General features: G+C 52.6%; 1 protein-coding gene across 3 annotated transcripts in view; it reads right to left on the bottom strand.

Annotated features, from left to right (window-relative positions):
- The window catches only part of CRTAC1 (cartilage acidic protein 1), a 133,970-nt gene that overhangs the window by 43,207 nt on the left and 75,915 nt on the right, over window positions 1-14,848 (bottom strand). For all 3 annotated transcript variants that reach the window (XM_030865265.2, XM_060286853.1, XM_030865263.2), the window contains exon 3: window positions 8,873-9,069. In XM_030865265.2, coding sequence (XP_030721125.1) covers window positions 8,873-9,069 — 197 coding nt within the window. The remainder of the gene's footprint in view (window positions 1-8,872; window positions 9,070-14,848) is intronic.

Below are 14,848 nucleotides of genomic sequence, written 5' to 3'. Positions count from 1 at the left end.
TTTGGCCTGTTGGCATTAAGGGAGCATTGAAGGTCTCAGAGCTCAGTGGAACCAGCAGTTGTCGCCAGGTGGCCAGTTGAGAAGGCCAAGTGGAGGAGGCTCAGGGGCCCACCACTCCCTGCTGGGTGCTGGGGGAGGCCTCATGGAAGTAGGAGTCTCAGTCCCTCACTCAGGGCACTAATAGTTCATTTGATGACAGGAGGGATAGGCAGAGGCGATGCCATGGGACTGCGGTAAAACTAATACTACTTCACATACGGAGCTTTCTACGTGCCAGGCGCTTCACACACATTCACTCACTAACCCTCGCCACAAGCCCACAAGGTAGGTACTATTTTCAGGACCAATTTACAGATGAAGGACCTGAGGCACAAGAGGCAAGGGGACTTGCCTATGATCCCCCAACTAGCAGAGCCCCGCAGAGACAACAGGACAGTACACCACGGAGATGCTGTGAAATCAGGCCACAGTGATCAGGGAGGGCTTCGTGACAGAGGAGGCACCTGAACCAAAGCATCAGAGTAACAACAGCACGGCTCCAGCGTGCAGAGCACTTAGGATAACCAGGCTCTGCGTGAAGCACTTCTTCTTGTTTTTTTACAATCATCATCTTGCCTAAACCCCTCAGGCACCTTGAAAAGTGGTGTAGCCCCATTTCACAGATGGAGAAATTGAGGGGCAGAGAGTTTCAGTTGCCCAAGAGCCAGTGGGTGGTGGAGACAGAGTCAAACCCAGGTCTTTCTGACTCCAAAGCCTGTGCTTCTGAGCACTCACTCCACTGCCCGTTAGGCAGAGAGGAGGGGCGGTGCTAAGGCCAGGTGGGGAAGCATCGACAAAGGCACAGAGGGGACACTGAGTTTGCCTAGAGGGGAGGGTTTGTGCAGGTGCAGGAGGAACAGCATGGCAGGCCAGGAGATAGCCACTAATCCAGCACTGAGGGTGAAGGAGCCATGGGTGGTTTCTGATCTGGGGAAGACAGTGTTTCCTGAAGATTCACCTGGCAGTGGAGTGAGGTGTGGGCTAACAGTGGGGAAAATGAAGTGGGGAGGCTGCTTCTGGAGTAGCTCAGGCACGATCCCGGGTGATGCTACAGGAAAAGTGGGGAAGAAGCTCTGGGTGCAGGAGGCTGGAGAAGGAGGGGCGGGAGGGCGTGGCTCGGTCTGGCAGATCAGAGCCAGTCCACAGTGCGGGGTTAGTGATGGAAGCAGGGACACTGGGCCAGCCGAGGGTGGAAGCAGGAGCTTGGCCTTTGAGGTCGCCGAGAAGGCATGCCCAAGGGCTCGCTGGCCATGAGGGATGGCAGGTTGCAGAGCAGTGAGGCTGGAGCTGGGGCGGAAGGGAAAGACCAGTCTTTCTTCCTTCTCAATCTTTCTTCTTCCACCCCAGGGAGAAGAGAGAAATCCGATGAACCTCTGCCGAGTGCATCACCCACATTAGCTCAGTTGGTCCTCTCCACAGTCGCATCAGGAAGACAGATTCTTTGTTTTACAGAGAGAAATTGGGCTCAGAGGATTGAACCGTTTACCTAATGCACAGCTGTTGTTAAGTGGCAATGCCGAGCCTCCAACTAGGGTCTGACTGCAAAGCCCCTCACCACATATTAAAGAGCTGGGCAGATTATGGAGAACAGTATGGAGATTGCTTACAAAACTAAAAATAGAGCTACCATATGACCTAGCAATCCCACTCCTGGGCATATATCCAGACAAAACCATAATTCGAAAGGATGCATGCACTCTGATGTTCACTGCAGCTCTAGTTACAAAAGCCAGGACATGGAAGCAACCTAGTCCATAGACAGAGGAATGGATAAAGAAGATGTAGTACATATACACAATGGAATATTACTCAGCCATAAAAAGGAATGAAATAATGCCATTTGCAGAGACATGGATGGACCTAGAGATTGTCATACAGAGTGAAGTAAGTCAGAAAGAGACAAATATCATATAATATCGCTTATATGTGGAATCTGGAAAAATGGCACAGATGAACTTATTTGCAAAGCAGAAATAGAGACACAGATGTAGAGAACAAACTTATGGTTACCAAAGGGGGAAGGGGGTGTGTGGGATGAACTGGGAGATTGGGATTGACATATATACACTACTATGTATAAAATAGATAACTAATGAGAACACACTATATAGCAGAGGGAACTCTACTCAATGCTCTGTGGTGACCTAAATGGGAAGACAGTCTAAAAAAGAGGGGATATATGTATATGTATAACTGATTCACTTTGCTGCACAGCAGACACTAAAAATAAGTAAATAAATAGCTGGGCGGGGGCTGGTGGAGGGCAGTCCTGGCTCCCGAGGAACCGCATTTTTTGTTAGGACCGAGGAAATGGATTTCAGGGCTCCATGCTCTTTTTTTTTTTTTTTTCGCGGTACGCGGGCCTCTCACTGTTGTGGCCTCTCCCGTTGTGGAGCACAGGCTCCGGACGCGCAGGCTCAGCGGCCATGGCTCACGGGCCTAGCCGCTCCGCGGCATGTGGGATCTTCCCAGACCGGGGCACGAACCCGCGTCCCCTGCATCGGCAGGCGGACTCTCAACCACTGCGCCACCAGGGAAGCCCTCCATGCTCTTTATGATGCTGCTTTGACAGCCTCATCCCATCCTTGCTTCTTCTGGGGCCACGTGGGAATGAGGCACAGTGGGGATGGGGGCGGGGAGCCTGAGCAGTTCATGCGCTCGTCTCCCCAAATGGGATCATGCTGGGGGAGCCGAAAATCTGGGCCTTGTGTCCAAGGGAAACATGGCTGGAGATCAGGGACCCTAGGATCCATTTTAGGGCTTAGAGGATCCTAGGAAAAGAGGGTGGAGCCTCAGGGTTAGTGCATGTCAGGCTTTACCAGGCACAGGAAGTCCTGGCCATCCTGGTAAAATGCAGATTCTGGTCTAGTCAGTCTGGGGTGGGGCCTGAGATTCTGCAAATTTATGAGCTTCCAGCTGTTGCCAGTGCTGGGCTGCGAAAGCTGCTTTGAGAAGCGAGGTGTAGAGCATCTGGGTGCAGCAGGACTGGGCCTGAGTGAAGAGCTGTGGACAGTGGGTGCTCTCTCAAGGCAGACTCATTTGCTGTGGGGGGCAGAAGAGCCTGGAAGTGCAAGGCGCCCCCGATTTCCGTTCTTCTCTCTGGCACAGTGACTGAAGCCTCCTCTCTGAGAGGTTACAAAAGCCCTGCTGAAGGCCTAAGTATAATATGGAGCTCAGAAGCCATCCGAGAAAAGAGTCATAAATCCAAGTTCATAAAAGGAAAAATGTTCTGCACTGCAAAACCCACCATGAGCGAAGACAAAAGAAAAATGACAAACAAGAGGAAACTCTATGCAACTTGTATGACAGACAGAGGGCTGGTTTCCCTAATTTATAAAGAGGTGTTACAAATCAGCACGAAGAAGGCTGATAATCAATAGAAAAAAGAGACTCAAATATAAAGAAATATGTTCAGCCTCGCTCAGTTTAAGAAAAATTAAAACTACACTTAGATCCCAATTTTTTCCCTATTAGATTAGCAAATATTTTAAAAACTGATGACATGTATTGGTGACACTATTGGGGTGGGAAAGGCTCACTGGTATCAGGGCTGATAGGGGTGTAATTAGGACTGTCCCTTTGAAGGACGCGCCATGCCTATCAAAACTACCCCTGTATATTCCTTCGATGCAGCAATTCCATTTCTATGAACTTACCTTACAGATACACCTGGAATTGTGGAGAATGGCATGTTGTACAAGCTTATTCATTCGGTGGCACTGTTTGCAAGCAATCTAACTATTCGTCAGCAGAGGCCAATTCAACAAATGGCAAATCTATACAACGGAGTACTATACAGCCATAAAAAGAATGAGAAAGCTCTCTGTGTGCTGCTGTGCAATACTGTCCAAAGCTGATTGTTAAACAAAAAAGTAAGGGGCAGTACTGTGAACAGAGCGTGCTACTATTTGTGTAGAAAGGGAGGGAGGTATATGTAGATTGAAGATGGCGGAGCGTCAGTGACCATCCTGCTGAACTGAATGAGTTAATAAATAAGGTAGGGTGTGGGGCCCACAGTCCACAGCGACCCATTCAGCACCACACTCCTACTACCCCAGGCCAGGCCACGCGGGCAGGAGAGCTCAGGGCCACGCCAAGCAGCAGCTGGAGTAGCCAGCACAGGAGCTCTGAGGGATGGGCTCTGAGCAGGAGCTGCAGCAGGTCCTGGGCTCCTGGATGTGGAGGGGGTGTTGGAGCGGGCCTCTTGTCCGTCTGTCCTGCACACACCCCTACCTGGTTTTTTACAGAGTAGTGTTGCCTGAAACACATTGGCTAGTACTCTTCCAGGTCAGTTAAGCTGTACGCTGCTTTCCTGCTCCAGGCCTCTTGGGATTGTGGTCGGTCTTCCTCTGTTCCCTCCCTCTTACTACTTTCCAGTTCTTAACCCTTGAGCTGTGCCTACCTGATACCCTCATCTGTGTGGTGTCTTATTTACATGATGGTCCTTTTCTCTTTCTGCTCCAAGAGTCTCTCTCTTCAGGCGGCCAGGAGGGAGGCCTGTGGCCCCTCCATCCAGGACGTTTCTAAAGTCTCTGCCTTTCTTCAAGCCACAGAATTAAGACAGCCGTAGCTTAGACAGCATGGATTAGGTCCTAGACACCATAATAAGTACTTTTCATTCATTATCTCAGCTGTTCATTCAAATATATATATTAAATGTTTATGGGCTTCCCTGGTGGTGCAGTGGTTAAGACTCCGCCTGCCAATGCAGGGGACATGGGTTCAAGCCCTGGTCGGGGAAGATCCCACATGTCGCGTAGCAACTAAGCCTGTGAGCCACAACTACTGAGCCCGCGAGCCACAACTACTGAGCCCGCGTGCCACAACTACTGAAGCCCGCGTGCCTAGAGCCTATGCTCCGCAATAAGAGAAGCCACCGCAATGAGAAGCCCACGCACCGCAACGAAGCCCCCGCTCGCTGCAACTAGAGAAAGCCCGCGCGCAGCAACGAAGACCCAACACAGCCAAAATAAATAAATAAATAAAAATTTAAAAAAATGTTTACTAAGTGACATAAGTATTTCTTTGGTCCTAGAGATACAACAGAAAACAAGACAAAGTTTCTGTCCCCATGGTGTTTAGCAGAAGAGTAGAAGAGATGAACAACAAACAAATATATAACATATTTTCAGACAGCAGTAAGTGCTCTGAAGAGGAATAAAGCAAGTTAAGGGCGTAGGGAGTGATAGGGTACAGTCTTAAGGCTTTCAGGGAAGACCTCATCTGAGAAAGGGCCTGAATGAAGGGAAGGAGTGAGCCTTGAGAACAACGGTGGGAAAAGCATTTTAGGCGGAGGGAACAGCAAGTCAAAGGCCTCGGGTAGGAAAGCGGCGAGCAAGAGGAAGAGTGGAGGAAACGGAGCCAGAAGGGCGACTGGCTCACAGCCGGAGGGGTGTGGTGGGTGACGGTAAAGACTTTGGATACAGTCTGTGGGGCTACAGGAGGGAGTTGAACTTATGAAGTTGATATGATTTTCCTATACTACATACAGGTGAAGGGGTTGAGACCGAGAGAGGTCAAGCATCTTGCCCAAGGTCACCCATTAGGTGAGGGGCACGTCCCAGGTTTGTACAGACTGACTCCCACGGGACACTGCCAGGACGCAGGACCCCAGTGCCTGACATCCTAAAAGCTGGCTGAGGGACAGGGTGGGTCCGTCCTTCCAGAGGTCTCTCCAACGCTTGGGCACAGGCTAAAGCAGCCCCCAGTCATAAGCCATGGGCAGGTGTGGGCTGGCTGGGGCTCCTGGAGAGGATCGCCAGTTCCTCATTGTGGGCAGGGTGGCAATGGCTGAGCGTCATGCCAGCTGGACCCAGGGAAGTGCTGACCTGACACAAATGGCTCCACACCCCACCCACTGTCGATGAATCAATCGAATCACTCAACTGAAAGATTAACTCAAACCCACAGACATCCCTCAAACCCACAGACGGTCACTGGGAGGTGCACGCCTGGGGCCGAGGCTGGGGGGCAGTGTCACCCTTACCCCAGCTCTGGGGGCCGAGCGCCAGCCTCTCCCAGAGGAACCTTCCTGGGGGCTCCATTTGCCTGCCTCTTCTTGTCTTCCCTCTGTTGTTAAACCTTCTCTCAGGCCAAATGCTTGTGCCTGTTCTTCCGGATTTATTTATCAAGTTTGAATTGTACTCTTAGGATGTTCAAGTTCTGGCTGGGCCAGAGGGAGGCACAAAATAACCAATACATGGACTTTGCCCTTGAGGAACTTAGTGGCTAGGAGAGTGGAGTCAGATTCCTAGAGAAATATAAGACTGCACTGGAAAGACAGGGCAGGATTTTTGTCTGTTACATTCACTGGGGCATCATCAGTGCCTAGAACAGTGCCTGGCATACGGTAGGTGCTCAGTAAATACTTACTCAATGAGTGAACACATTAGTGAGTAAATGGGGTGATGGTGAGGCTGAGCACGGAACCAACATGACTCTGGGGTATTGCTGTCAACCTCGACTGCACGAGGGAATCACCTGGAAAGCTTTCCAATCTGATAACTGGGTCCCGCCCCCAGAGGTTCAGATTGGACTGGACTGGGATGCTCCTTGGGAACTGGGCACGTTAAAGCTCCTCAGGAGATCCTAGTGTGCAGCCTGGGCTGAGCACCGCTGCTCGAGGATTCCCGATGAAATGCTCTAAGAGCGTGGGAGGGCAGCCGCTTCAAGACACCTGACGGTCGGGTCCCAGCCCCGGTGCTCCGCACTCAGTGAGTAGAAGAGTCTGTCCCCTTCCTCTGGCACAGTGCCTGCTGAGCCCACGTTAAACACCTCCTTCCACAGTTCTCCCCATTTCTGCGTCCCTCCAGCATCTTCCTGGGCACTCACTCCTTCCACAGCCGTCCCTTGCTGCTGTTCCCCTCCTGACCTTGCCCCACATTAAAGGTTGATCAGCCCATCAATTAATTGTGTCCTAATCCAATCTTGGCTTGGCTGGAGAGAGGGCAGTAAATCCAGCTGGGTAATCATGTCCTGATATTTGTGTAGGGATAATTACTATCTCTCAGGCCTCACTTGGTGGCAAGATGAGATGAAAACCCATAAAACACCACTTGGGGCTGTGGCTCATTGTTTCTCGGCTGCACAAAGCTGGCTGTCAGCCAGTCAGCTCCGCCTGCCCCTGCCCCTGGCACCAGCCCCAACCCCTTCCCTCGCCATTCATGCACATGGCAGGGCTCAACAGCAGGGGCAGTCTGGGGCTGGATCCTGGCTTGGGCTCAGCAACCAGCAGGGGCAGCATTATGGGCCCAGGGTAAAGCCAGTGTGTGTGTGTGTGTGTGTGTGTGTGTGTGTGTGTGTGTGTGTGTGTGTGTGTGTGTGTGTGTGTGTGTGTGTGTGTGTGTGTGTGTGTGTGTGTGTGTGTGTGTGTGTGTGTGTGTGTGTGTGTGTGTGTGTGTGTGTGTGTGTGTGTGTGTGTGTGTGTGTATGGGAGCAGGGAAGGTGGTCCCCATAGCCAGTGTGTGTGTGTGTGTGTGTGTGTCTATGGGAGCAGGGAAGGTGGTCCCCATAGCCAGGCGGTCACCTGCCTCCAGGAGGTTGGGAGGGTCCTGAATGGTGAATTCACAGGTCTGAACCACAAGGTGTTGTTCAGACCAACCCGAAAGGCTGCTGCCATCTGGAAGAGTGCAGTGCATGTCCAACCTGGCCCCAAAGGGGCACTGGGCCCTGCATCCTTCAGGAGGAAGCCATGGCCTGGGACTTCCCTGCAGATGTTATGGCCCCAAGGGAGTAGACTTCCACCTGCAGCCCCAAGAACACAGTCCCCCAACTCATGAAACACTGAGCACCAACCATGAGCCTGGCTCTCCACTAGGCCCCGAGGGCGTCGGATTGAGTAAGGCCACAGAGTGTGTTGATGAAAAGGATGGATCTGGAGTCCAACACTTGGGTTTGAATCCTGGGACTTACAAGTTGTGTGGCCTTGGGCAAGTCATATGACCTCACTGTGCCTCAGTTTCCTCAACTATAAAGTGGGCCACACCAGTACCCACCTAACTGAGCTATTGTGAGACTTAAATGAGATGATGAATACAAAGTGCTCAGGTCCTGGCCCGGCACACAGTAGGTGCTACTTCAGTATTAGTTGTTATCGTTACTCTTATGTAGCCTCTGGGTATCAGTTTCTCTCAGCCATTCCTTGGTGTGTAGGACCTCACACTCAAAGTGTGGTCCCTAGACAAGCAGCAGCATCATAGCCTGAGAGCATGTTAGCAATGCAGGATCTCAGGGCCTAGCCAGGCCTGCTGAGTCAGAACCCGCATTTACACAAGAGCCGAAGTGACTGGGATGGCACTCTGGGCCAGGACAGGCCCCAGATCTGTCTTCCACCAAGTTGTACCCCCAGCACCTACCGCCTCTGGTCTGGCGTGCTGTAGGTGCTCTGCAGGAATGTGGGGTGAAAAAATGAGCTCAGCTGAAAGCTATGGGGGCCTTTGAAGGATTTCAAAGCATTTTAGAAAGTTCCCTAGAAGCAGCACGGAGGGCTATGCCAGGGAGTCGTCTGCGAGCTACGGGAGTGAGAAGCGCTGAGTGGCTGAGCCACCGAGTCGGGGAGAAGGGAGGAGGGGTCAGTTAGGAGGACCGGGCTGCCGCTCGGAACGGGAGGTGAGGAGGACGTAAAGTCCGAGGGAGGGGACAGGTCTTCTGCTCAAGGCCTCCCTCTCCAGGGGCTGGGAGGTGAGAAACAGCTTCATGTGTAAGAGAAGAACGGAGCCTCCTGGGGCTGTCTCTGTTGGGATGGAGTGAGGTCCTGGGGAAGCCGGGGACAGTAACCTAGTGCCGGGAGGAAGAAGGTGGGGGCCAGGGGAGGCCCAAGGCCCCCAGCCCTTACCGGAGAAGGCATTATTGGTGTTGAGGAAGTAGATCTCCTCACGGCCATCCCCGTCGATGTCGCAGGCTGTGACCCCGATGGCGTTGCCCTGCCGGTCCCGCAGCGCGTAGTAGGGGGAGCTGCGCTCGTCCACCGCGATGTTCACCAGCCGCTTCTGGGCCCGGTCATACTTCAGAACCAGGTTGGGGCCATTGTACCTGGAGGAGGAAGGGGGAGGGACGTTGCGGGGAGGAGCTGGGCCCACCTGGCTCTATCCCACCAGAGCAGTGGGCTCAGAGTCTTCCCGGACAGGTCTATGTGGGGACAAATCAGCCCCGGAACGTTCCTGGGGAACTGCTGTATTCCTGGGGAACCCTTGGCAGCCTTGCCTTGGGGTCCCCGGGTATTTGACGAGTGTCCCTGAATCAGATGTGGACCGAAGCAAAGTGAGAGTCAGCAGGTCCCACGTGGGATGCAAACAAGGAGCAGGGTGGTGGAGGGGAGTGGGCAGTCAGTGATAAGCCCCTTACCATAGGCTTTGCTGAAATAAACCCCCTGACATTTATCTTGCTCATTTCAATGTAAAAGGCACTTTCATATTTATGATCTCATTAATTTAAATTTAACAACAATCAAGTGAGGTAGGCATGGAGTCTGCATTATTAACCCATTTTGCAGGTGAGGCAACTGATGAACTTCATCAGGGAAAGTGAGGCTCAGAGAGGTTGAGTGCCCTTCTCAAGGTAACGCAGCTAGTAAGCATCGGGTGCTGGAACTCAAACCCAGGCCCTCTCTGCTAACCCAAGGGACCTGGAGTGAATTCTGGAAGCACAGAAGGCTTTGTCATTGAGGTCTGGAATGACTCTCTCTTGACAGAAAGTCCCAGCATTTAAACAGTAGGATGAAACTGGCATCCCAGACAGGAGATTACAAATGCATCTAAAGCCATCAGGTGGACCTGCTGGATCGCTTTGTCCGAGGCACTGGAAGGAAAACACTACAGACCTCCTCAGTCCTCACCTCTCTTCGTCTGACTCTCCTGCAACCACGCGACCTCCCTGATGCTTGCTCTTGCCTCAGGGATTCGCACTTGCTGTTCCCTCCACCCAGGATACTTTTCCTCCAGGTACCCACATGGCTGTCTCCCTCCTTCATGTCCTTCAGGCCCTCACGCAATCTTCCCTTCTCTGAGAGGCCTTCCTGCCCACATTCCTGAAACCTGCAACCACCGTCACCCCGTACCCTTGCCCCTCACCCATGCTCTCTTTCCCACGGCTTTTTACCACCGGTTGACCGGTCTCTAGCTTCCCATTTAGCTCTTCCTTCTCTGTCTGGTCCTGCTAGAATGTCAGCTCCACAAGGGCAGAACTTTTTGTCTGTTTTGTCCCCCAGGACCTAGCACAATGCCTGGCACACAATAGGTGCTCAGTAAATCCTTGCTGACTGATTGAATGAGTGGATCCTCAGACCCCATGTCTGAGTCATAAGGGCTTAGGTGTCCCGTGGTCGATTTCTTCCCATTGCCTTCCCATGTGGAGAAAGTGGTGTGTCCAAGGTCACCCCAGGCAGCACAGCCAGGAATGTCTGGACTCCTCCCTCCTCCTGGAACACCTGTCAGGCTCTCCAAAGGAACCTGGCCACCCCCCATCCATTAGTCCCCGGGCTACTGCCTTTGTTTGAACCTGGGCGTGTACATCAGCTGTACACGCTGAAGTGAAGTTCAGCTGCCAGCCTCTGGACGGTCCCCAGCCGAAAACACTGTGGGGAGGGAGGAAAGAACTCTCCAAGGTCTTTGAGAGAAATCACTTCTTGCTTTCCTGAAACAGAACCAATTTAGCCCTTTGTCACCAAGATGCAGAGCCAGTGAAGTCTGGGGGATGCTGAGTGACTGGCCACGCGCCTTCTGGCAGCCACAGTGTGCTGAAGGGGAGACGGAGCTTACTGGGGGCTGAGTCAGCACTCGGTAACGGGAGGTTGCGCCTCAGACACCTTGACAAAGAGCGTCTGAGGGCTGTGCATTGAGGGCGCGGCATGACCTATGGGACGTGTCTAGGCGGCAGAGATGGAACACTTGGGTTCCAGCACCGTCAGCAGCTGGCTCCAGCCCCCAGGGGCAGGAAGTGCCTCGAGGGTGCTAAACACTAAGCCTCAAAGCCTCCAGGTCTTCTGTTTACTACCATTACTGCTCCTCACAAGATAGTACAGTTCTGCGGCGCTAGGCCTTGCTAAAAGCACTTTCCCATGCGTTGCCTCACCTGAGCCCTAGTAATCCCAGAAAGAAGGTAGAGAAGGCATTTTTCTAGAAAAGGAAACAGAGGGTCAGAGAGGCAAAGTGAGGTTACATATCTCGTACATGGCAGGTCCTAGGTTACACAGCTCGTACACGGCAGCACTAGGCTTCTAACTGTCTTCAGGTCCAACCCTGTGCTCTTTCCACACTGCCTATGATGCCAACACTCTTTGTCCTCTGCATTTTTTTTTTTTCTGGTGGCCTCTCTCAAAGCAGCGACATGGGAAATGCCCAAGAACTTCACATGAAGTGGAGATAATGACCCTACATTTCTATCGCACTTTACAGTTTATAAAACACTTTCTCAGCCTTGATTTCATTTGCTTCTCTGCAGGTCTTGACTCTTCCAGAGGTTAGTTTTGTGACCTTAGGCTGGTCAGTTCCCCAATCTAGGTTCTGAGTTTCTCTTCTGCAAAACGAGAGCTGGACTAAATCAGAGGGTCACAAAGTGTGTGGACAAACGCGGTCTTGGGGACGGGCTTCTGCCCTCTCCTCTCAGCTTCATCCAGAGCATTTCTATGTCGATGCATTTTATTTTATGCGTCACGTTCCATAAAATGTTGTTTAAACAAGGGATTCCAGAGCCACTGGCCTAGAAGCCGTGTGAGAGCACTTCTTAGTCTAATGCTCTTGAAACAATAGTGCCTTGCGTCTAACCCACCTCGGGAGACGGACAGAGCGGGCGTGGCCCCCCCCAGGCTACGGCTGAGGAGCCTCCACATGAAGTCCAGCACTGACACCCCTCCTCGCACCCCCTGTCCCTTGGGTCTCCCCCAAGGAGAATGTCTTTACCACCCCCAGTGGGGGGAGAGGCCATGGCCTCTGCACTTATTGGAGGGCAGTCCTTTCACCCTGAATGGGGGGTGATGGGCGTGCACACAAGGTCCCTGCTCCCATGGTGGTGGCCCTGGGGGAGTGGATGGCCCTGGACCATCTCTTGTTTGAAGGACTTGGGGGTGCTAGTTCCAGTGTACTCCCTAAGGTGTAGAGGGGTCGGGGTACTAGGCTGGCTCAAATCCTCCATCTGTTACAGAGTGAGCACGTGCCACAGAGTCCTCCCAAGCCTACATGGCAGCCTGGGATGAATCCTGACACTCTGTCCCCTTGCGTCCCACCACCCGCCCCCCCCCCAAGGGACTACAGACACAAAGCCAGACCAAGGGCTCCTAGGTAGGGGTCCCAGCAACACGGGGTGCAAGGCTGAGAGGTGGGGCACGGAGCTGCCACCCCTTCCCCCCACCCACCTGGCTGGGTCTGCTGCACTGATATCCAAGCCTCTCACAATCTCCCCCCAGGACAGCCAGCCTTATCCCCTCCCCCTCTTCTGCATGGGGCTGACGCTCCAGTTGGTTCCATCCCACCCCGCCCTACGCTCCTCACACGAAGCCTGCCCCAGCTGCCTGGGCTACATGTGATCTTCTCTTCCCTGGACACCCACAGCGTTTTGCACCTTGCTTATTACCACGAGGCAGAGTTGTTTGTGTTCCAACATCACTTCCCCTCATTAAAACATATGCTTCTTGAGCCGAGGAAGCATGTGGATACAGCTCTGTGTTTGCTGTGCCTAGAGCCATAGTTGGCAGAGAGAAGATGCCCAGCAAGTGTCTGTCATAAACGTGAGTGAGTGAGCAATAAAGAAAATAATCACGGGTGGCATTCGCAGAGCAGTCACCACGCGCCAAGCACCCTTCTGAGTACTTCACACCCACTACTTCACTTCATCCTCATGACGATCCTAGGATTTTACAGGTGTGGAGACTGATGTTCAGAGGTCAGCCACAGTCCCACCACGGTCCTTCTGGGGCTGCAGTTCCCACCAGTCGGGGAAGATGGATGTGAAGGACGTGGGATTTCATGTTTCCTCTCTCTGACACCGCCCGAGATTGTTGGGCACTTCTAGAAATTCAGGAGGCTTTGAAGCTCAATTAAACAGGCTTAGGGGGCTTCCCTGGTGGCGCAGTGGTTGAGAGTCCGCCTGCCGATGCAGGGGACGCGGGTTCGTGCCCTGGTACGGGAGGATCCCACGTGCCGCGGAGCGGCTGGGCCCGTGAGCCATGGCTGCTGAGCCTGCGCATCCGGAGCCTGTGCTCCGCAGCGGGAGAGGCCACAACAGTGAGAGGCCCGTGTACCGCAAAAAAAAAAAAAAAAAACAGGCTTAGGAAGTGGGACAGGGTCCTGTGTTCTCGAAAAGCAGCTGCGACTTCATAATATCAAAGGCTGGGCCAGCAGGCACAAGTGATTGGCTCAGTGGAAATTTAAAAATCTGCTTGCGAGACACCAGCGGGGCACAACCCATCCTCGTGTGAGTGCCGCCCAGTTTTCACGCTGGTCCACTGTCGACAGGGAGGGGCCTTGGGGTCAGGCCAAGAAGAGCAGCCAGGGCGTGGGGTCCTGGGCCTGCCACTTCCTGGCTCTGACCTTGAGCCTGTCACTCAATTCCTCTAAGCTTCAGCTTCCTCAACTATAACTCTGTGAGGATAAGAGACAGTGTGTGTTATGATAACACTTGGTAAACTGTGAAGAGGTTACACAATTATAAGTTCTCATCGTTACTTAAAAAAAAAGCCGAGGAACAAGCTCTCACTCTCTATAGTGATCACTTCGAGTTTCCAAACACACACTAACATTTCTCATCCCCAAACATCCCACCTGTGACCTCTCATCTTCTGCTGGAATATTTCTTCATTCCCCTTTGTCACTAAACTCAAAGAGATGTCTTTACAAGTGCTCTCCATTTTCTTACCGACAATTTACCCCACCTGCTATCCACATTCCACCCCCCCCCAACTCCAGCAAAGCTGCCCTTGTTATGGCCATTGGTGGCTTTCATGAGGCCACAAATAGGGATGCCCTTTCTGTCCCATCTCCTGGGGACCCTCAGCTGTATCTGGCACAGTGGCCTGGGCTCTCGGCCACTTGCCTCTTATAACACTCTTCTCTCTTGGCTCTGAGGATGCCGTCCTCCTCTGGTTTTCCTTCTTTCTCTCTGGTTCCCCCTCCTTTCCCTCTTTGTAGGCACTCCCTCCTCTCTCTGCCTCTTAATGTTGGAGTCCCCAAGCCCGGTCCAGGAGCCCCTTCTCCTCTCTCCATCCCCTTTCACTAGGGGATAATATCCAACCCCATGACTGACAACTCCCAAATTTATACCTCCAACCCAAATCCCCAGTCCAACCTCAGACTCATATATCCGACTGCCTACCTGACATCTCCCCCTGCATGCGCCACAGTCATCTCCGATGGAATGTGACCAAAATGGAACTATTGATCGCTCCTCCCTGCAATGGGCATCCAAATACCAAAGCCAGAAAGCTGGTGTCAGCCTTGGTTCTCCCACTTCCTTGACTTCACATCTAATTCATCAGTCAATCCCGTCATTTCTACCTCTTAAAATATTTCAAATCCTTTCTCTTCTTTCCCCCTCCACTGCCACCATCTCTGGAGAGCCTCCTTTCTCTGCTTCCCCACTTCCCCCACCAGTTGAAATCCCCCACGGCATAGCCAGAGTCATCTTTTTAACACATAAATCAGATCAGCCATTCTCCTGCCTAAAACCCTGTGGTGGTTTCCCATTATGTTGGAATGAAACCCAGACCTTTTATCACGCCTGTCCTGGGAGCATATTCGCTTTGCTTCCTGCCTTGCTGACCGCATAACACCACACCACCTCCCTTTCAGCTCCTAAAGGTCCAGCAGGCAGGTTCCAGCCC

This window comes from Globicephala melas, chromosome 16 (assembly GCF_963455315.2).
Source record: "Globicephala melas chromosome 16, mGloMel1.2, whole genome shotgun sequence".
Lineage (NCBI taxonomy): Eukaryota > Metazoa > Chordata > Mammalia > Artiodactyla > Delphinidae > Globicephala > Globicephala melas.
Note: the sequence above shows the minus strand (reverse complement) of the source record. Positions and strands in the feature narration are given on the sequence as shown.